The sequence below is a fragment of the Falco punctatus genome (assembly GCF_963210335.1).
Source record: "Falco punctatus genome assembly, chromosome: 1".
NCBI classification, from domain to species: domain Eukaryota; kingdom Metazoa; phylum Chordata; class Aves; order Falconiformes; family Falconidae; genus Falco; species Falco punctatus.
Window position 1 is genome coordinate 24,907,654 of NC_137580.1, and position 17,008 is coordinate 24,924,661.

At 41.7% G+C, this 17,008-nt stretch overlaps 1 protein-coding gene across 6 annotated transcripts in view; it reads right to left on the bottom strand.

The window, feature by feature from the left end:
- The window catches only part of ANKRD17 (ankyrin repeat domain 17), a 95,025-nt gene that overhangs the window by 69,729 nt on the left and 8,288 nt on the right, over window positions 1-17,008 (bottom strand). The window contains exon 1 of one of the 6 annotated variants that reach the window (XM_080407962.1): window positions 4,249-4,424. The exons of the other annotated variants lie outside the window; for them this stretch is intronic. Coding sequence (XP_080264088.1) covers window positions 4,249-4,281 — 33 coding nt within the window. The 5' untranslated portion in view covers window positions 4,282-4,424. Of the gene's footprint in view, window positions 1-4,248; window positions 4,425-17,008 lie in introns of those variants that run through there. 6 annotated transcript variants of the gene reach the window in all.

A 17,008-nucleotide genomic window follows, 5' to 3' on the forward strand; every position in this document is an offset into this window, starting at 1 on the left:
AAAAGTTCATTTCCACTGCAGACTATCAGACAACAGCACAACTTCACAGCACCGCACCAAGTAAGAGTCCAGCTCTTGCCATCCATACGGTGAATACTGCATTCTTGCTGCCTTGTGACTAGCTTCAACCCAATCTTTTAAAAATCCTTGTGGGGGAAGACCTCACAGCATTGAAGTGGAGGTCCTCTTGTTGACATTAGCTCAGTATTTCTTAAGAGTAAACCTCAGAAATTTTCCTACCTTGGATCCATTCAGAAACATAAGCTTCCAGTATTCACCATCTGGGGTTGGGACTAGATGTGGCCCAGCCTCCGTAATGATATCCTAATAAAAGGAACACTACAGCAGTGCTCCAACTTACTTGGAAATAACGCACGCAGAAGTTGCTCTGACAGTGTATGAACTGCAATGAAGCACTAGGAAATGCTGGAGCACATCAGCAGCCAATGCTGACTTCAGGTAAGAAAATTCTTTAAAAAGTCAGGAAAACAGGTAATAAGCAAAAACACCCAAGATCACAAAAAAAACCAACCACCTACAATAACAAAAACACAGAAAGGATTAGCCTGTTTAAGAGCTGAAACATGGGAAATGAACTAATACCCAGAACAGAAATACTGTACTAGAACCCTGATTTTAATCTTCAGACCAAGAGACTATGAAGTTTATTAATATTAAAAGCCTTGGCCTGCTAAAAACAATTGCACTGCAGAGGCTTCCCTGATCTCTGAACACATGTTATAGACATTATTCTTCTATTTTATGTTTGCTCTTCCTTCCATTATTGTTCCATCAAGCACCTGTGTATTCGAGCAGGGTAGTCTCCCCTCTATATAAAGCTTTTGGTCACCACATAAGCTATGCCCCACTGTCCTCGCTGTGGCTCAACTAGACAACTGAATGTCTAATACACAATTCAGTCAAATTACCTCACCTCTTACAGACACCAATGGCAGCTACATACAAAGCAACTGAGGTATAATCTTGGAGATTATTAAAATATCCCTATGACTCTAGTACTAAATAAAAATAAATTTTGCAGTCAGGAAATACTCCCAACACCACAGTAAGTTTGTTTGCAATGATTTTGAGTTTCAGTTCAAGGTAGGTAGAAGACCTTTACCTTAAACTAGAAAGTTAAAGGAATTTTTTTTAAATGCACTTAGTAAGAACATAAAGCCACCACATGTGGGCTTGTGTTGTATTCCAGTCTGCTTCTCTTAAGTCAAGCACAAACAAGCTTTCAAAGAATCTGAAGGTCAGAACACATGGTTGTTTCTCTTAAGTAGTCCCAAATCAACACAGGGAATATAAGTTTACCCCTCTGCTGTCACAAGCTTCTTTAGATTTCTGTGCTGTCAGTCAGAGTTCAACACAGGACAACACAGACCACATCCTCATCTGCCAGGACAAAACATACCTCCTTTCCTCCTAAACGAGATAATGTTTTTGTTGACTAACTCAAGCATCAAAACCACAACTACAGGTTTATTCCTCTCTGTGAATGCCATCCTAAGGTACAGCATAATTATTCCTCCACTAGCACATATGAGCCAAAACCTGAAAAGTTATACCAACAAAAAAAAGTGCCTCTTTGTCAGTTAGGTCACATATCAGCAAAAGAAGTATGGCCAAGATACACATCAGAAGAACCAAATGAGCAGAAGCTAACTGCAGATTAACCCCACGGTACTTAAATCGTATTCAACTGTATTCCCACATGGCGCTTACAATACCAGATTCAATTAACAGGGTCAAGACAATGTTCATCTTCAGCTGACAGTAGTGATGCCAGCTCAAGTTCAACATTAAGTACACCTTCTTTGAAGGCACCATAAACACACAAAGAGCCAGGACACCACATGAAACCCTCCAAGCCAATGACCATTTCCACCTGAAGTTGCATTCAATTTGCTGAAGTTACCATAGTATTATCCTCTGACAGGAAAGAAATATTGCAAAAGATTATTTCTAACAGAGTCCTTCAACTTCAGTAATGAATCAAGTACAGCCTATGCTTCTACCTCATCTTGTTTCTTCCTCTCCCCAAGAAAGCAGCCTTCACACTAGGGCAAGCTAGAACATGTGAGCTATGAATTACTTGATTACAATCTACCTTTTTAACTCAGAAGTGATTTTTGCCCCAGCAGCACCCACTCTCTTCTTGCAGTAAGGGCCTCTAATGCAGTTTGAGCCTCAGTCTCGATGCTAACTCAACATAACCAGGCTACAGACAACGCCTTTTCTTCCTGCTTTAAATTATAACCAACTCTGAGATGAAAACATACTTTAAGATTTCATGAAGAAGCAAGGACCGATCTCTCCAAATTGAGATCTAAATACTAAGCAGTACCAAGTCTGTCCAGTAAAAGAGACCAGACAAAGATTCGCCTGCCTAAGCAAAGGCACTTCTCTCAATCTTCACGCTGCTGTCTGAATGAATATCAGAAACTGTTACACAGGAGGGGGGGTGAAGTGCCCTGAAGTGAGGAAAAAAACCCACACACCATAAACACACCATTCAAAGTTACAATACAAAGAAGTTCCGAGGGAACAGAGTTTTACTTCTAGACTCGTACTGGGAATGCAAGACCAGCACAAGAAGCAGCGTAAACTGCTTCTACAGATGCACTACAAAATTACAAACAGCCTCCACTGCTACCAGGAGTATTTCAGAGTCATGAACAACTGATTCAGTCATAGTTTAAACACAGTTAAGTCAGACAAGCCATACTTGATTTTGGAAGATGTTTTATCCGGATACAGTTGGTCTCATGACCAGGAAGAGAACATGTGATGAAACTATCAAAAGAAAAGTCCATGCATCCTACCCTGAGAAGCAAGATATAATTGCTTAGTTCACACATACAAACTGAAAATATTGCTATACTGACAAAATTAATCTCCTAACTGCCTTTCCAAGACCATTAATAAACACAGATTACTTTATTAACGTGACATATTATGGAGCTGCACATGACAATTTGATTAAAATAAGGGGGGAAAAAAAAGAAAAAGCTTTCAGTATTCAGTAAGACAAGTACTGAAATATTTGCCTGATGGCAGAAACCCCAGTTCACTTCTAGTCTTATCTCATCAAAGAAAGCCAGCCACACAAACAGACACTGGTAAAAATGTCTTGCTCATACACCTCTCTACCAGTTTCTTAAGCACTATCTGAGCAGCTGTGTTAACATTGTGGATGTCATTATGTTACACAGTTCCAAGGTTCATGAGGAAGTCACCAAGTATTTCTATTGATTTAAAATTTTACAGGAAGGTAAAGAGCAATGTCAGTATGGCCATTAATGAAAAAAGCCTACAGGTCAAGCATCACTGAAAGCACTGTTTTGTTCAAATTTTAACAGCAGGTTAATAATAATAATAAGGTTGTAGCTTCTTGTTACAATAAAGAATACACACACATATTCTGAGAAGTCATCTGGCAACAAAACCACGGTTTTGCTTGCAAACACAGAAAACCCACAGGAACAACAACAAAAAAAGAAAGATATTTCCTTGAACTATTACAGCCAAGATAATCTGGAATAGAAGTCTGTATCCCTGAGCAGAAGTTTCACTTTACAATTCCTATGCTGGCCTCTCCTCATCTGGCTGAAACAGCCTTTTCAAGTCTCACTCCAAGAAAAGGAAAATGTCATTTATTTCATCACGTGGGATCTACTTCTGCTGAGGAAGTAAATGCAGACTAAACTCAAAAGACGCCTGAAAACACGGTGACAGAAATTCTCCAGGCCTAACACATACTCCGGGCAAGAAACAGGAATACTGGGGGGTGGGGGAAGAGTTCTGACAGCCAGTTGTTCTGCAGCAAGGGCTGAAGCCAGTGCAATCTCCTGCAGTGTCAGCTCCAGGCACACACCGGGGCTCCAGCAGGCACTCACCGACTCTGCGGCGCTCAGCAGGGCGCCGGCGGCCCCCCCCCCCCAGCACCCCCGCCCCAAGCCCTCAGGGCCCGGCGGCCCGCGGCCCCAGACCCCGCGCCGGGAGAAGGCCCGGCGGCGCGGGGGGCGGCCCCGCGTCCCCACCTAGGCCCCGACCGTGCGCTGGCCTCCCAAGGCAAGCCCCGGCCGGTCGGGCGGGGGGCGGCCTGCCCTGCGGCGGAAGGGAGGGCGGGCAGGCGCGCTCCCCGCGGGCCAGGCGCTTTCCCGGGGCTCGGCCGTCGCCGCCGCCTCCCCCTGCCGACCCCGCGCACCCCTTTGTTCTGCGGCCCTCTCCCGCCCCTACCTCCAGGATGTCCTCCAACACGTACGCCTCCATTGCGGTGGCCGCCGCCTCCGCCCTGCCTCACCGCCCGGCCATGCCCGCCCTGCCTCCCTCCCGCCCCCCGCCGTCGCCGTGCCGGACGGACGGACGGGCTGCCGGCCGCCCGGCAGCAGCACGCTCGCTCCCCCCCGCTGTCAGCACGGGAACAGGAAATGGACTGTTCCACCCCGCGCAGGGCGGGCACCTACCACCCGAGCGCGGGGGGGGGCGGCGGCCCCGGGGCAGCGCGGCCACGCTCCGCGCCCCAGGGAGCGCCCCGCCAGCAGCCCCGGCCAGCGCCTCCGCCTTGGGGTCCCTCCACTCTGGCCTCCGGAGGGCACCTGAGTATTCATAAAAAAAAAAAAAAAAAAAAAAAGGACGAAAGAATAAGGAAGAAAAGAAAATCCTAACGCTTTTTATGTTTTCCATAATGCATTCCACCACCCTTCCCCTGCCACCGAGTGTTTGGTGCTTCTCCTCACCTACCTCCTCCACCACCCACAGGTCCAGCACAGCCCACACAAACACACTCCCAGGGGCTTCAAAGTGTTGCCAAGACTTTGGCCAACTCACTCGGTGGCCCCCAAAACAGGGAGACCCCAACACGAGGTCTCCTCTGGCTGCCAGGGGCTGCTGCCAGTTCCTCCGTGCTGAGGGGCTGACTGGGTACATGCCAGCAACACAGCAGATGCTTGAAGGTACGTATTCTGACCCAATGAAGTTCACAAATCCACTTTTCAGGTGGTTTTCCTTAACCATCCTATCCTAACCGCTCTCGATTGCAAAGCGCACTCCTCAAAAAATGTACCCAAAAAACACCCCCAACCCTTTGATTAAGCAGATCTATGGCATGGCCCACAATTTTTCTGTGCTATGGTAAGCAAAACCTCCTAAAACCAACTAAACCACCTTAAGTGCTGCACTGTCAACCACTGGCGTTCCAACCACCCCATCCCTTTCTCCTCCACTGCTTGACGGTGGCAAGAATTCCACAAACAGCCTGTGACACCAGTAACAAAGGTACTGGCTGTGCCAAGCAAGGTCTCCCCAAGGCAGTTTTGAGAACCATCATCAGCTCCGTATGCCTCCTCTGCTTCACCCAAAACATCAAGTGATAACATGGACCAAGAAGATGAAATTTTACACGCTCCTTCAAACACTAGGTGACAGTGATACCCATCCTGCATACATCAGGTCAAAGTCATTGAGCAATCCTATCTGCAGCTCTCAAAATATTTAATTTTCCAGTTCAAAAAATACAGCATAATAAATCATGTCAACCTCACAAAAGCCTCCTCTCAAACACATTTTAGCAGAGCACAAAAGGGTCTAAGGGCCAACAGAATTAAATTCACATTTTGACTTGGAAGAAATGCTAGCAGTAATTGCTTTTTTTAATCAACATCATCTTTTCCCAAAAAACACTCTAAGTGTAATAAATACTCTCTTAACAGCAAGAATATTCTTACCCGGTTTTAGAAAGCCTACCAGACTGACTACTAACAAAGAGAATTACTAGTTGATCAGTCTAAGTTTTAGGCACCAGCTATGTTTTCTGCTAAAAATCATGTTCTTTAACCCCAACCAACTGGAAATACATCCTACTCAGCTCTCAGAAAGTCCCTCATTTTACACAAACTCTACACCTGCTCAGGCAGTCAATACCATTATTCCACTTCTGGTAACATCCAAGATTTTACACTGTTTTATTAAAATTCATTCTAGGAGCACCTCCTCTATGGGCTGTTCATCTTCGACACTGTATAACCTGTCTTGCGCCTGTTGTCAGAACTTCATATATCCCACACAACTCATATTGTGGAAGAATTTTTACGCTGTTCGCCAAATACCTTGCCAAACTCTGAATTTGGATGGTCAAGTTTCTTTTCCAGAGGTACTATACTGGAAGAGTTAACTGGTAAATCCAGCCATTACTATCTCATCTGCTATTCAGCTAGTTTTAACTTAATATATATATATATATAAATCTAATGACTTACCCTTACAGGCAGTTAACTCTGAGGACAAGGCAACATTTGCCAACATCTACCATAGGCTTCAACCCACTTAGGTTTGTCTCAACAGCACTTGCTGAAGGATCACTTTTAGTAACACTCTCCCAGCTTCCTATCAAATTTTACAGGACACGCGTACCTACGGATGAGAAAACTCAGCAATCTGAAGTTAGAAGTTAGGTAGTCAAGAAGATCCGTAGAAGTCTTAGCTGCCTTGAGGGAAATGCATTACACAGACCCATCCATATCACAGCCTTCTTTCTGCAAGAAACTGTTGTCCGCCCAGAGAATCACAAGGCAAAATTCTATGGTTCCTCTGGAGTAGCACTTTGAGGTCAGCATTTGTAATAATATCCTTAGCAGCCCCTTGCCACTGATCCTGTGCTCATGCAACCTAGCAATTATACACCAATGTTAGGCCAAGTACAAAAGCTATCCCTGCCAACTTGAAGGATGTCTTTATATAAAAATAAAAAAATAAAGGAGCTACCACCTCCCACATAACACTCATGTCTCAAAAGACTAGTTATTCAGTCTTCCAAGCATCAGATAGCATTAAGAGATACCTTATATGACACACACCAAAAAAAGCATTAAACACTCAACTCTCTGCTGAGATTAAGACACTTTACCTAAGCAACACTGATTACATTTTCCAATGGAAAGACAGCATAACACAGGAACAAAAGCAGCTGTCTGTTCCACGTAAAGCAAGCTGAACGGCATCATCTTGTCCATTTTTTACAAATCAGGTACAAGATTTTCAGGAGAAACAAACTCACCTCAAGAGCTGAACCATTTCTCATCTCACTTGGGAGACAGAGTTCTCTCTGCAACAACATAACTTCCTTTATAAAACTGTAACTGAAAAAAATCATTTGGAGCTTCTCAAGCTGTGTTACACCATCAGAAACACCATGAGCAGCTGGGTGCTACATGTGAGCAATGAGGGCAGCAAATGACCTAACCAGCTAGATACTCCACTGAAAGTAAGTCACACTCACCACACACTTTCTTTGCTTTCACACTCAAAATCTCAATACTGTAATCCCCTTTGTGCCCCTGTTCCCTCATCTCCCCTCTCCCAGCCCACCTGCATCTGCAGCCCTTTGCTGAAGGCTTAAAAAGAAACTGGCTTGTCAAATGACATCCACTACTTAATGTAAAAAACATTTATGAGCACGGAATACCACACTCCAAAAAGCCCATTCCCAATGCTACTTGATGTTGCTACCAGATCTTCAGTAGAACATAAAGGCTTTCATACACGCTTCCATTCTCTTACTGCAAGAAAGAGAGGTATCTGAAGAAAAAATAATCAACCAAAAATATTTAGATGTCTGTGATTACTTAATCTTTAATATTCCTACTGTGCCATTTTGGGTTTAAACACACATCAGGAAATCTATCTTCAAGCTTTGCACAGGTGAACACAAATGCATTTCTTCCTTGCTTTCAAGTCCATCTCTATGAATTACTTGAACTAGCTGTTTAGGAAAAAAACAGCTACCTTTTTTGAAACATCTCAGCTTCTATTTCAAACCTCATTATCTTTCTTTTGCCTTACTCTGAATGGCATGATATAGTCAGTACTTTCACCTATGACTAGACACTAATAAAAAGCAGCCTTTTCTTCTGAAAAAAAAGTGGTACCTTAAAACAACACACACACATCCACTATACTGTCTCATTACAGTCCCTTACATTCTGTAAGCCTCAAACACAGAAAAGCCCTTATGTTCCCCACACAGAAGGTGGGAGAGTAAACATTTGAAGTGCAGCTTGAGAAGACAAACTTGGTACGTCACTGCTCAAAAACAGAGGGAAGAAAGTCCTATTTCAAGCTATGCTGAAGTGTGTTAGACAAAATGAAATCCCTAGAGAGTATTCTGAGAAAGTCAAAAGCAGGGATGAGTACAAATCAAGGCTGGTTTACTCTACGCTATGTTCCCCCTACAGCACCAGTATAGCAAGCACATGATCTGACCAAATGGAGAACACCACAGTTCATGCAAGATGAAGCACACAGCAGACCTATAAATGCTCAAGAGTTAGGGGACAGCTTTTAAGAAGATTCTTCATTCCACCTCTTAGTACCACACAGGCCACCACAAATTTTGAACTAGCATCACTCAGATTACGTCACCCTGAAACACAAGCTTTTTAACAATTGATCCGAGACAGATTCTGGCACCCAGAAATGTAAGCATTTGAACAATTGATCGGACAATTCCCACTCTTATATCACAAAAGCACATTGTTATCTATTTACAGCTGATCAAGCAGTACTGGTCACCAACTGTCCCAAAGCATATAAAAACACTTTTTTTGTGTGTGTTTTTCAGAGTCAGAGCGCGCAGTGTCAAGGTTGGGTTGTTTAAACTGCATCCCATGCGGATGCTAACACCTTATTCAGCAGAACCACGAAGTGCATTCATTACTAAACAAATTATTTTGAGATGGAAAAAAAGAAAAGTTGAGAATAGCCCTTCAATACAGTACAAAGTATCACTTGGTTATCCCCTTCAGCATGGCTTTCCCAAGTACTTCTCTTTCCAGCAGTTAGGTAGAGAGTCCTAACAAAATTACTTCAGAAAGAATCAAAAAGTTCTTGAGACATTTAAGACCAGAAAGCAGGGTGATTTTCCAGCCAAATTTTGTGACATTCTGATTTTCCAAGTATCCAAGAGGCAAAAACCCCACTGTCACATGAAATACCTTGAAAACTGAGGTATCTCTCACACAAAAAAAACATGTATTTGAACGTGTTGAACACAACAGGATACACTTGAAAAGACAATTGAATTTTCACGTGGATTAGGAAAACCCATGAAATCAGAAGTCAGTTATTCCACAAAGGGGAAAATTCCATCATTAAGCCTTTCAAATTACCAAGTTTCCTCTTCTAACACAAAACAAAGAACCATGATAAGATACATAAGCATTTCTTTATATGAAAGACAAACATTCAATGCTGCAAGTAACATTCAGATAGCTTTTTCCAAAGGCTTCTTCAAACCTGCGTTTGAACGACTCCATGGGTGAGAAGCACATGCAAGTTAGCAGCAGTAGTGCAGTGGACATGGCAGTGTAGCACCTAGGAACACAGCCCATTATACATTCTGTCCCGAGCTTTATTGCCAGCACTGGGAGAGCACTCCTGTTACTGCTTAAGGGGAGAGCAAAAAACACGTCCAAGAGAAGAAACCACCCACAGAATAATCAACAAAAATCAATCAAATGTCTTTACAAGTCATCAAACTCTGAAGGGATGACTTTCTGTAGTCTGGACTTTCTTTGTTCTGTCTTGGATGCTGCAGGAGGGCATCACTAAAACACTTTTAAATGCAATGACCATGTAAAAATCTAGGGAGCCTGTGTCCCTCAAAATCAGATGCAGTTACTGAAGCTATTCTGATTAAAGAATATGCAGTCACCAAAATCATCTTAAAAACAGCACAGGGAAAAGAAAAAGAAAAAGAAAAAAAAGAAAAGCAAGAAACCTAACCTAGCAGGGACACACACTAACGGGTAAACAAGTCAAAATGACACACTACAATTATCCACCATCTAATGTACATCTCCCCCTCCTCCTGCTAAAACGAGCTTTCAGCTTTGTGTTAGGTCATTTTCTCCCTTTTTTTAGAGCAAGATACTCCTACTCACATTCATTTTGCTGGACTAAGCCAAGTCCTTCACCAGAGTTTTTGAAAACCCTCTACAACTAAGTCAGAACTGAATGTTTCCCCAAACAGATGCCCTTAAGGACACACACCACTTCAGATAATGCACTAGCATTTATCAGCCTTCATTAGGAGCTACGTGCCCACCTGTGCCTGTAACTTTCATCACTATCATATCAGTAGCTAGTTTAGATAACCACTAAGACACTAAACATGTTGTTCTCTGCCACTTAGGGTTTTTTTTTTCCTAATAAAAAAGTCTTGCTGTATCATAAAAGCATGACCTCTACTTCATAGCAGTTTGCATCAGTCAGCACTTGGTGCGTTTTGTATGGTCCCTTAGTTCTATGTCAGTGCAAAAAAATGAGCTTTAAACCTATTGTTCCTGCTTCTCTCTCCAGATTCGTCAAACTCCTTACTCTTGATCCTTAGTGGTTAGTGATCACATAAAATCAAGTCAGTCCAAAACCAAACCTCAGGACCGATCTGAAGTCACAACCTTCATCTGCTTTTCCCATTTTTACACAGTATGTTGTTTACTTTTTCTTCACTTCTTACAGCAATTGCATCTTGGCAGTGGTCTGCCTGACTAAGTTCCAACATCCTGCAGGTTGGTGCTTTAGTGAAATTCAAATTAAAGAAGTCTATTTTCTTCCTTTTATTTTTATTATTGGGGTGGAGGCACTTGAAAAATTAAAGCCTTTAACCTGGTAAAAATCTACCGGGTTTTAACATGTATTTTTATTCCAATTTCTTTTTATTCCCTTATCCTTATAATTCAGTGCCTCCTTCTGAGCATTTCAGACTTCTCTGCCAAAAACTGCAGTGGAGCATTCTCTTGAGTTTCACAATCACAAGATACTCTTTGCTGCCTATCTGACTATCACACCACCCTTCTTTCAGTTCCATTACCTCCCATTGATAAGGAAACCTCTGTTAACAAACCCACATACTTTTCTTCTGTACCAACTACCTAACAACATTTCGACTGTCCAAGATTATTGCCCTCAAAATCTAAGCTTTCTCCCAAGACAGATATTTCATTTCTGTCCAGCATATTCTTCACTTGGCCTAGGGCAAGGCATTCAAGACCCTTGCTGCCACATTCAGTATTTTCTGTTCATTTAGCATTACTCATTACAGTAAGCATATAAAGCTGGAGAGGATGAAATTCTAATCCTTACAAGGCCTTAACAGGGTATTCTTGAGACCTAGGTTTTCCACAGCTCCAAGGAAACTACTATCCTTGAAAGTACTGTACTTTGAAAGTCTGTGCTTTGCTACCTTTGTAAGTACCAAGATAAACCCATCCTCAGCTTTTTATCTCTATTTAAACGACTGCATAAAACTAAAAAGGTTTCAAGACTGACTGTTGAAAACTGACTCAGATGTTTATGACCTGTCTGATGGAATAACGCTGCCCAGTTGCCTTCACGTTACCCTCCTCAGATCTGTCCTCCCTTAACAGCAGCACTACGCTAGCAAAGTATATTTGGCAGCTTGCATGAACTATCAGGTTCTGGCAGGATCAGGGAAGATGACAACTCCACATCCAGAGAGGTATTATCTTCTAAACAGGTATTATCTCCTCCCAGTAACAGCTGGGGGATTTGCACATTCACAGTGCATTAGCATTTCATAGAAGATGTCTCTTTCAAGGGTCAGTAAAACAACAACTGAAAGAAAAGTTAGCAACATAATGCCAGGAAGCTAAGGCAACTATAAGGATTCACCAACAGCACATACAAGCTCAGAGCACTTTTTCCAGGAACTCCAAGGCAAGGGATGTCAAAAGCTAGCTCCATCTGAAGTAAGACTGCAACACTCCAGTCAAGAGTCATAAGTTAATAGTCTTGAATTCTATTAGCAGCCTCTTATTCTTCCACAATCAATCTCTAAACAGAAGGCAGATGCACAATATAAAAATATTTCTGAAATAAGTCTTCATCTACGCCTAAATGAAACTGACAGCTAAATAGAGTTTTACAGTCTAGCAAGTAAGCAGCATCCTGGCACAGAGTGAGAGTAACACTTCTCACCAGCAAAGAGCCTTCTTCCCCAGCGAGTGCTTACATCAGCCCTATTATTTTGATTTAAATTCCGGAAAGCAAGTCTATGCATGGAAAAAGGAGGAAATCAAGTATCTTTACACATCCATAGCACTGCCCTGAAAATGAACTAAACTAGAACATCGTTAAAAAGAAACCGCCTCAAGACAAATTCCCCACCGTTCTGTCTTTGCCTTCATGCAGTGAGTTTTCTGTCTCTTACAGAAGCCCCTACAGTTTTGCTGTGGTAGAACTGCCCAATACAAACTCAAATGCAACATACACAAAGGTGTAAAAGTGAGACAAAACAACACAGCATTATATAATCATTTTTAAAGGGTTTTTTTATCAGAAGTGTAAGATTCCTGGCATAATTTTTTGTCTGAGGGGAGCTTTCTGTAAGAGAAAGCAGAGGGCTTAAAGGAAGTTAAGTGGTTCATGTTTTCACTGGGTAATACTACGTTCCAAGCCTTTAGTCCAAGAACTTTCAATGCACTAAAGAAATCTGGTTTTGGACTAAACACAAGTAAAATGGGGAACATGTTCAAAAAATACAACAATTTGGGACAGGGCGGATCCTCCTTCAAATAAATTAAAATATATTCCTTCCTAATTCCACATGGGAAATACTGATGACAGGAAAGCTATGTATAATGTAAGCAGCATGTGAATAGCCTCCGGACAGAATAATAATTTCTCACATGTACGAATCACGTATAGTCCAACAACATTCATACTAACCCCTCTCAAATTCTAAAATGTGTACTAACCCAAGAGATCTTCCCATTACAATGTGAAAATTTGAGAACAAGGTCAAAACCATCCTCATCTAACATATGCTCAACCTGTGCACTCTAGTTGATCTGCAATTAGGAGAACATGCCTCCTTCAGGAGAAGTTGCTCTTTGTTTTCACCTAGTTAATATTGGTATGCAAGCTCCCAAATATAGACACTTTTTCTCTTACACCTGCTGTAACACAACACAATGTATTTTCAGCAATTTCAGCTGTGCACTCGCAGAACACAATGAACAAATAATAATGCAAGAACTGTAAACAAAAAAAACTGAATACAACATGCAGGAGGATAGTTCCTTATTTCCAGTTGTTCAATCATTAAGCGTATATGAACATACATTCAACTTTGTCTAATGTTTTAAATTAAGCACTTTTTGCAGGTAACAGCTGGAAGTCACTGGAAGTTCTTGAGTAGTTTAAGTGCGAACACAGTCCCTGCAGATTCAGAAAACCTTCAATCAGAAAAAGTCACTTTCTAGAACAGCCTCCTCCCCCTTTTTAAGCAGCCTAGCCCATCACTTTCTTCTACGCATAATAATCCAATTAAGTGAACACTGCTTTAAAAAAAAGTATTCCTATATCAAATTCCAATCCAGGATTCTGCTGGATCATGATGTCCTTGTCTCCCTTTCCCCAGCTGTAAACCAGATAGTTGTTTCAGCAGCTCTACATTCAGATAGGCTGTTCGTAATGAATTTGGACTTGGTTAATAGCAGATTTTGAAATGTATCCTAACTGTTATGGAAACAAACAGGACCCACAACAATGTACTTCCTGCTTCTTTCTTTTACAAAGCTCTCAATCAGTCACTTAGCTGGCATCTTCAAGTTCACAGACTAAAACAGCTAGAAAACCTACTTCATTCATTGACAGCAATACCAAGCGCCTGGAATTTAACAGAGCAAGCTACTAGAAAAGACTGAAGGAAAAATACAACTGAATGAAAACAAGAGACTTTCATGTTCTCTATATTCTTTTAAGTAGTTTGTTCACTTCTTGTTTCATGTGAAGTTACCTGGAGGATCAAGACAGACTGGGGACCACACAGCACAACTCACAGCATTTACCATCAATATACTTGAACCAGTGGCCAGATTGAAATACCTCCAGCTGAACACTGTTCACTGGAGTTCAGTACATCCTGTTCCCCATTTCTTCTTTGTTGGGTCTTCAGAAATAAATAGGTTCGGTTTATCTCAGATTAGCAGAAGAGAGACGCAACAATTAACTTGCAAACATCTGCCCTTCTCAATTCTAGATGCTCTCCATCTAGAGATCTAAAATCAGAGCCTGATTTTAGCCCAAGACTAACTCTAAAGGCTTTCAAGAGTCCAAAAATCAAAAAATCTTCAGCAGTCTTCAACAGCATAGCTGACAACTCACCACCCTGACAGCTGAGGTTGGGGTGCTCTTCCACACGTGCACCTCTATCCCATAGCAGAACCTTTCCCCCTCCCTCCACTGGCATTTAAATTAAATCATACACACAGAGCCTAAAGGAATTATTTTACCATGACAAAATAAATGCATTGGAAGGTCACAAAAAGTTTAAAAAAAATTTAAATATGTCCCAGACTGTGTGCACAATACTTTTGTTACAAAATCAACTGTTCAAGTTATTTCTGCTAACAAGTACTCCAATGGTTTGGAAAGACTGCACACTCTGCAACACCCAGCTCTGGATTACAATGAAAGCCAGTACCAAAGACATCTGCCTTTCTCAAATCTTCATAGGGTTTTTTAGATGTAAAAATAGTTGGGTTTTTTTTAAAAAATGAAGTTCATTAAGAGTACTACTGCTAATCTTATTTTAAGTCTGACTCACTCAAGGAAGTCGTTACTGGGTAGCACTACTTCACACAATTCTTCAAAACCAGGAACATTGATAAAGTTGTCAAAGACACAGGCATTTGCAATGTAACCGTGGTTTTGGCCATACACTGACATAACTAAGGGATGCTGGGACAGAACAACACACAACAGTTCCAAAGCACCAGAGGAATTAGCATGTATATCAACTTTCACAACAAATGCTGCACTTGGCACAGCTGTTTCATCAATGCTCTGTATACCAAGTCCCACAGAGGTGAACAAGGCAACGCTGGCAGAACATGCAATGCTGTCCCACACTGACAGAACACCTCAGTTCCAGAATCAGAAGAAAAAACAACCCAACAGAAAATACCACACAGTTCTCTCTCCCTTCCCCCTTTGTACCCACTTCACCACCTTTCAGACAGGTCACAGGCCCATGACCTGCTATACAGAGAGCTGCCAAAACATAAGCAATGTAAACATGCAGCTGGGAAGAGCTCAGAGGAAGAGATTCCCTCTTCTTAGTAGAGGTAACCTATCAGGTCAACTCAACACATGATGCCATCCCATATCCTAAGTATTTCTCCAGAAGCCAACTTCCATGCACATCCTCATGTGTTTCTAAAAACTCACCTCAACTCAAAGACACAAGTACATTTTCTCAACTCAAAAGACACATTTAGAGCTATTTAACACAGAAGCATCAACGTTTCCCCCACATGCAAGCTTCAGAAAAGCCTTTTTTCAAAATTTAGCACATAAAGTTTACCGCTATATTTATCACTGAGGAGATCCTTTATCAAGCTGATGCTTCACAAAAATACCAGCATGCTGTTATGCCAGCTTTCACTTCTGTTAGAGACTGAGCTGGACAGAAGGCATATGTTCATCTATCTAGCAGACTGTTACATTGAAAGTGCTCTTTTTCTTTAAACTAGCTTGGTTTTTGGATTACCATTACTGTACTGATCACAGATGTGCTTTGTGACTATTTATTTTATGCTAGCCAGCATACAAAGCGACTCCTTTGCTGCGCTGCACTAAATGATGCAAAAGTGGCAATGGTGACACTAAAAAGTACACATTTTTGAGAAAATACTGCTTTGTTGCTCTCTTTCTCTCTAGCCTTAATACGCCACTTTCAAGCACCTTAACAAATACCAGAGGAAAAAGTCAGTGGCAATTTTATCTCAAGAAGCTTTCAAGTTTTAAAACTGCATGCAAAAAATCCCCAAACATTTCTGCACGATTTATCTTTCCAGGATTGCGCCAGCCACTTTCAAATAGAAGATCCAAAGGAAGCATCAGGAAGACTACTTTACCCTTTAATACAAGAATTCTCACAGATCTGTACCATTCTTGGCAACTGGAGTCCTCAAAGACAATGCAAGTGTTTGACAGGCATTTAAATGAATAGTTCCACCAAAAAAAGCAGTCCTCATCCCTCCTCCCTGCCCAAGTTCCTGGCTCTTCGCTGTGTCAGCACAAGCTCTTGTGTGACCGCCTGACAAAATGGATCAAGGAACTGATCAACTGTAAACACGCTTTTTCTGTTGCTGAGGGTTTTTTCAACAAGATCATTTCCCAAGTGGACGGGAGGAGCAATAAATGCCTTTTTTTTTTTGGCAGCAGTGTGCTTACTGCAACCTTCCTACAAGCCCAACTCCCCCAACTTCAGCAGGATTAGCACCCACATTAACAAAGAGGCTGAACAACAATGAGCACTTGAGGGGAAAAAAGAAAACCAACTCATAAAATGACTTTAAAAAATGACTTTAAATTTTAAGCTTCATTAAAGCATTGTTCACTATTTTGTGGAAGAGAACAATTCACACCTGCAGAACAGCCTCAAAAGGAAAATTCCACTGGCAAAACATTTCAGGACAAGACTAAACAGAAGGAAAAAAATACCTGAAGTTTTGAAATGATAAAGCTCCAGAACAACATGTGAGTCACCAGATACAGATATAGTAGGAATGTCCAGCTTCTTGTTAAACAAAGTGTTCCAGTTTATTTTCATGTATGGGAAAAACTGGGAGGATCAAAACTACCTTCCTCCTCTTATCTCTGAATCACTCCCTGCCCTAGAGAGAGAGGTTTCACACATTCCCCCTTCCGCAGAGGCTGTAATCCACAAAACAGTTCCTGCAAAGGACAGATGTACGGTCTTAGAAACAACCATTCCTTTTTTATTAAGGGGAAACAAACCTGAGCTCAAATATAAGCTTGCCTCCTTAGCAGCAAGAAGACACATTACTGTGTAAAAGATGCCTTTATTCTTTAACCTAAAAGTGTCTAGATTCTTCTTTTTTGACTGTTTCAAGTTGAACTTGAGGAGAATGGAGACCAAAACCCCAAACTGATACTCTAAATAGCAACATTT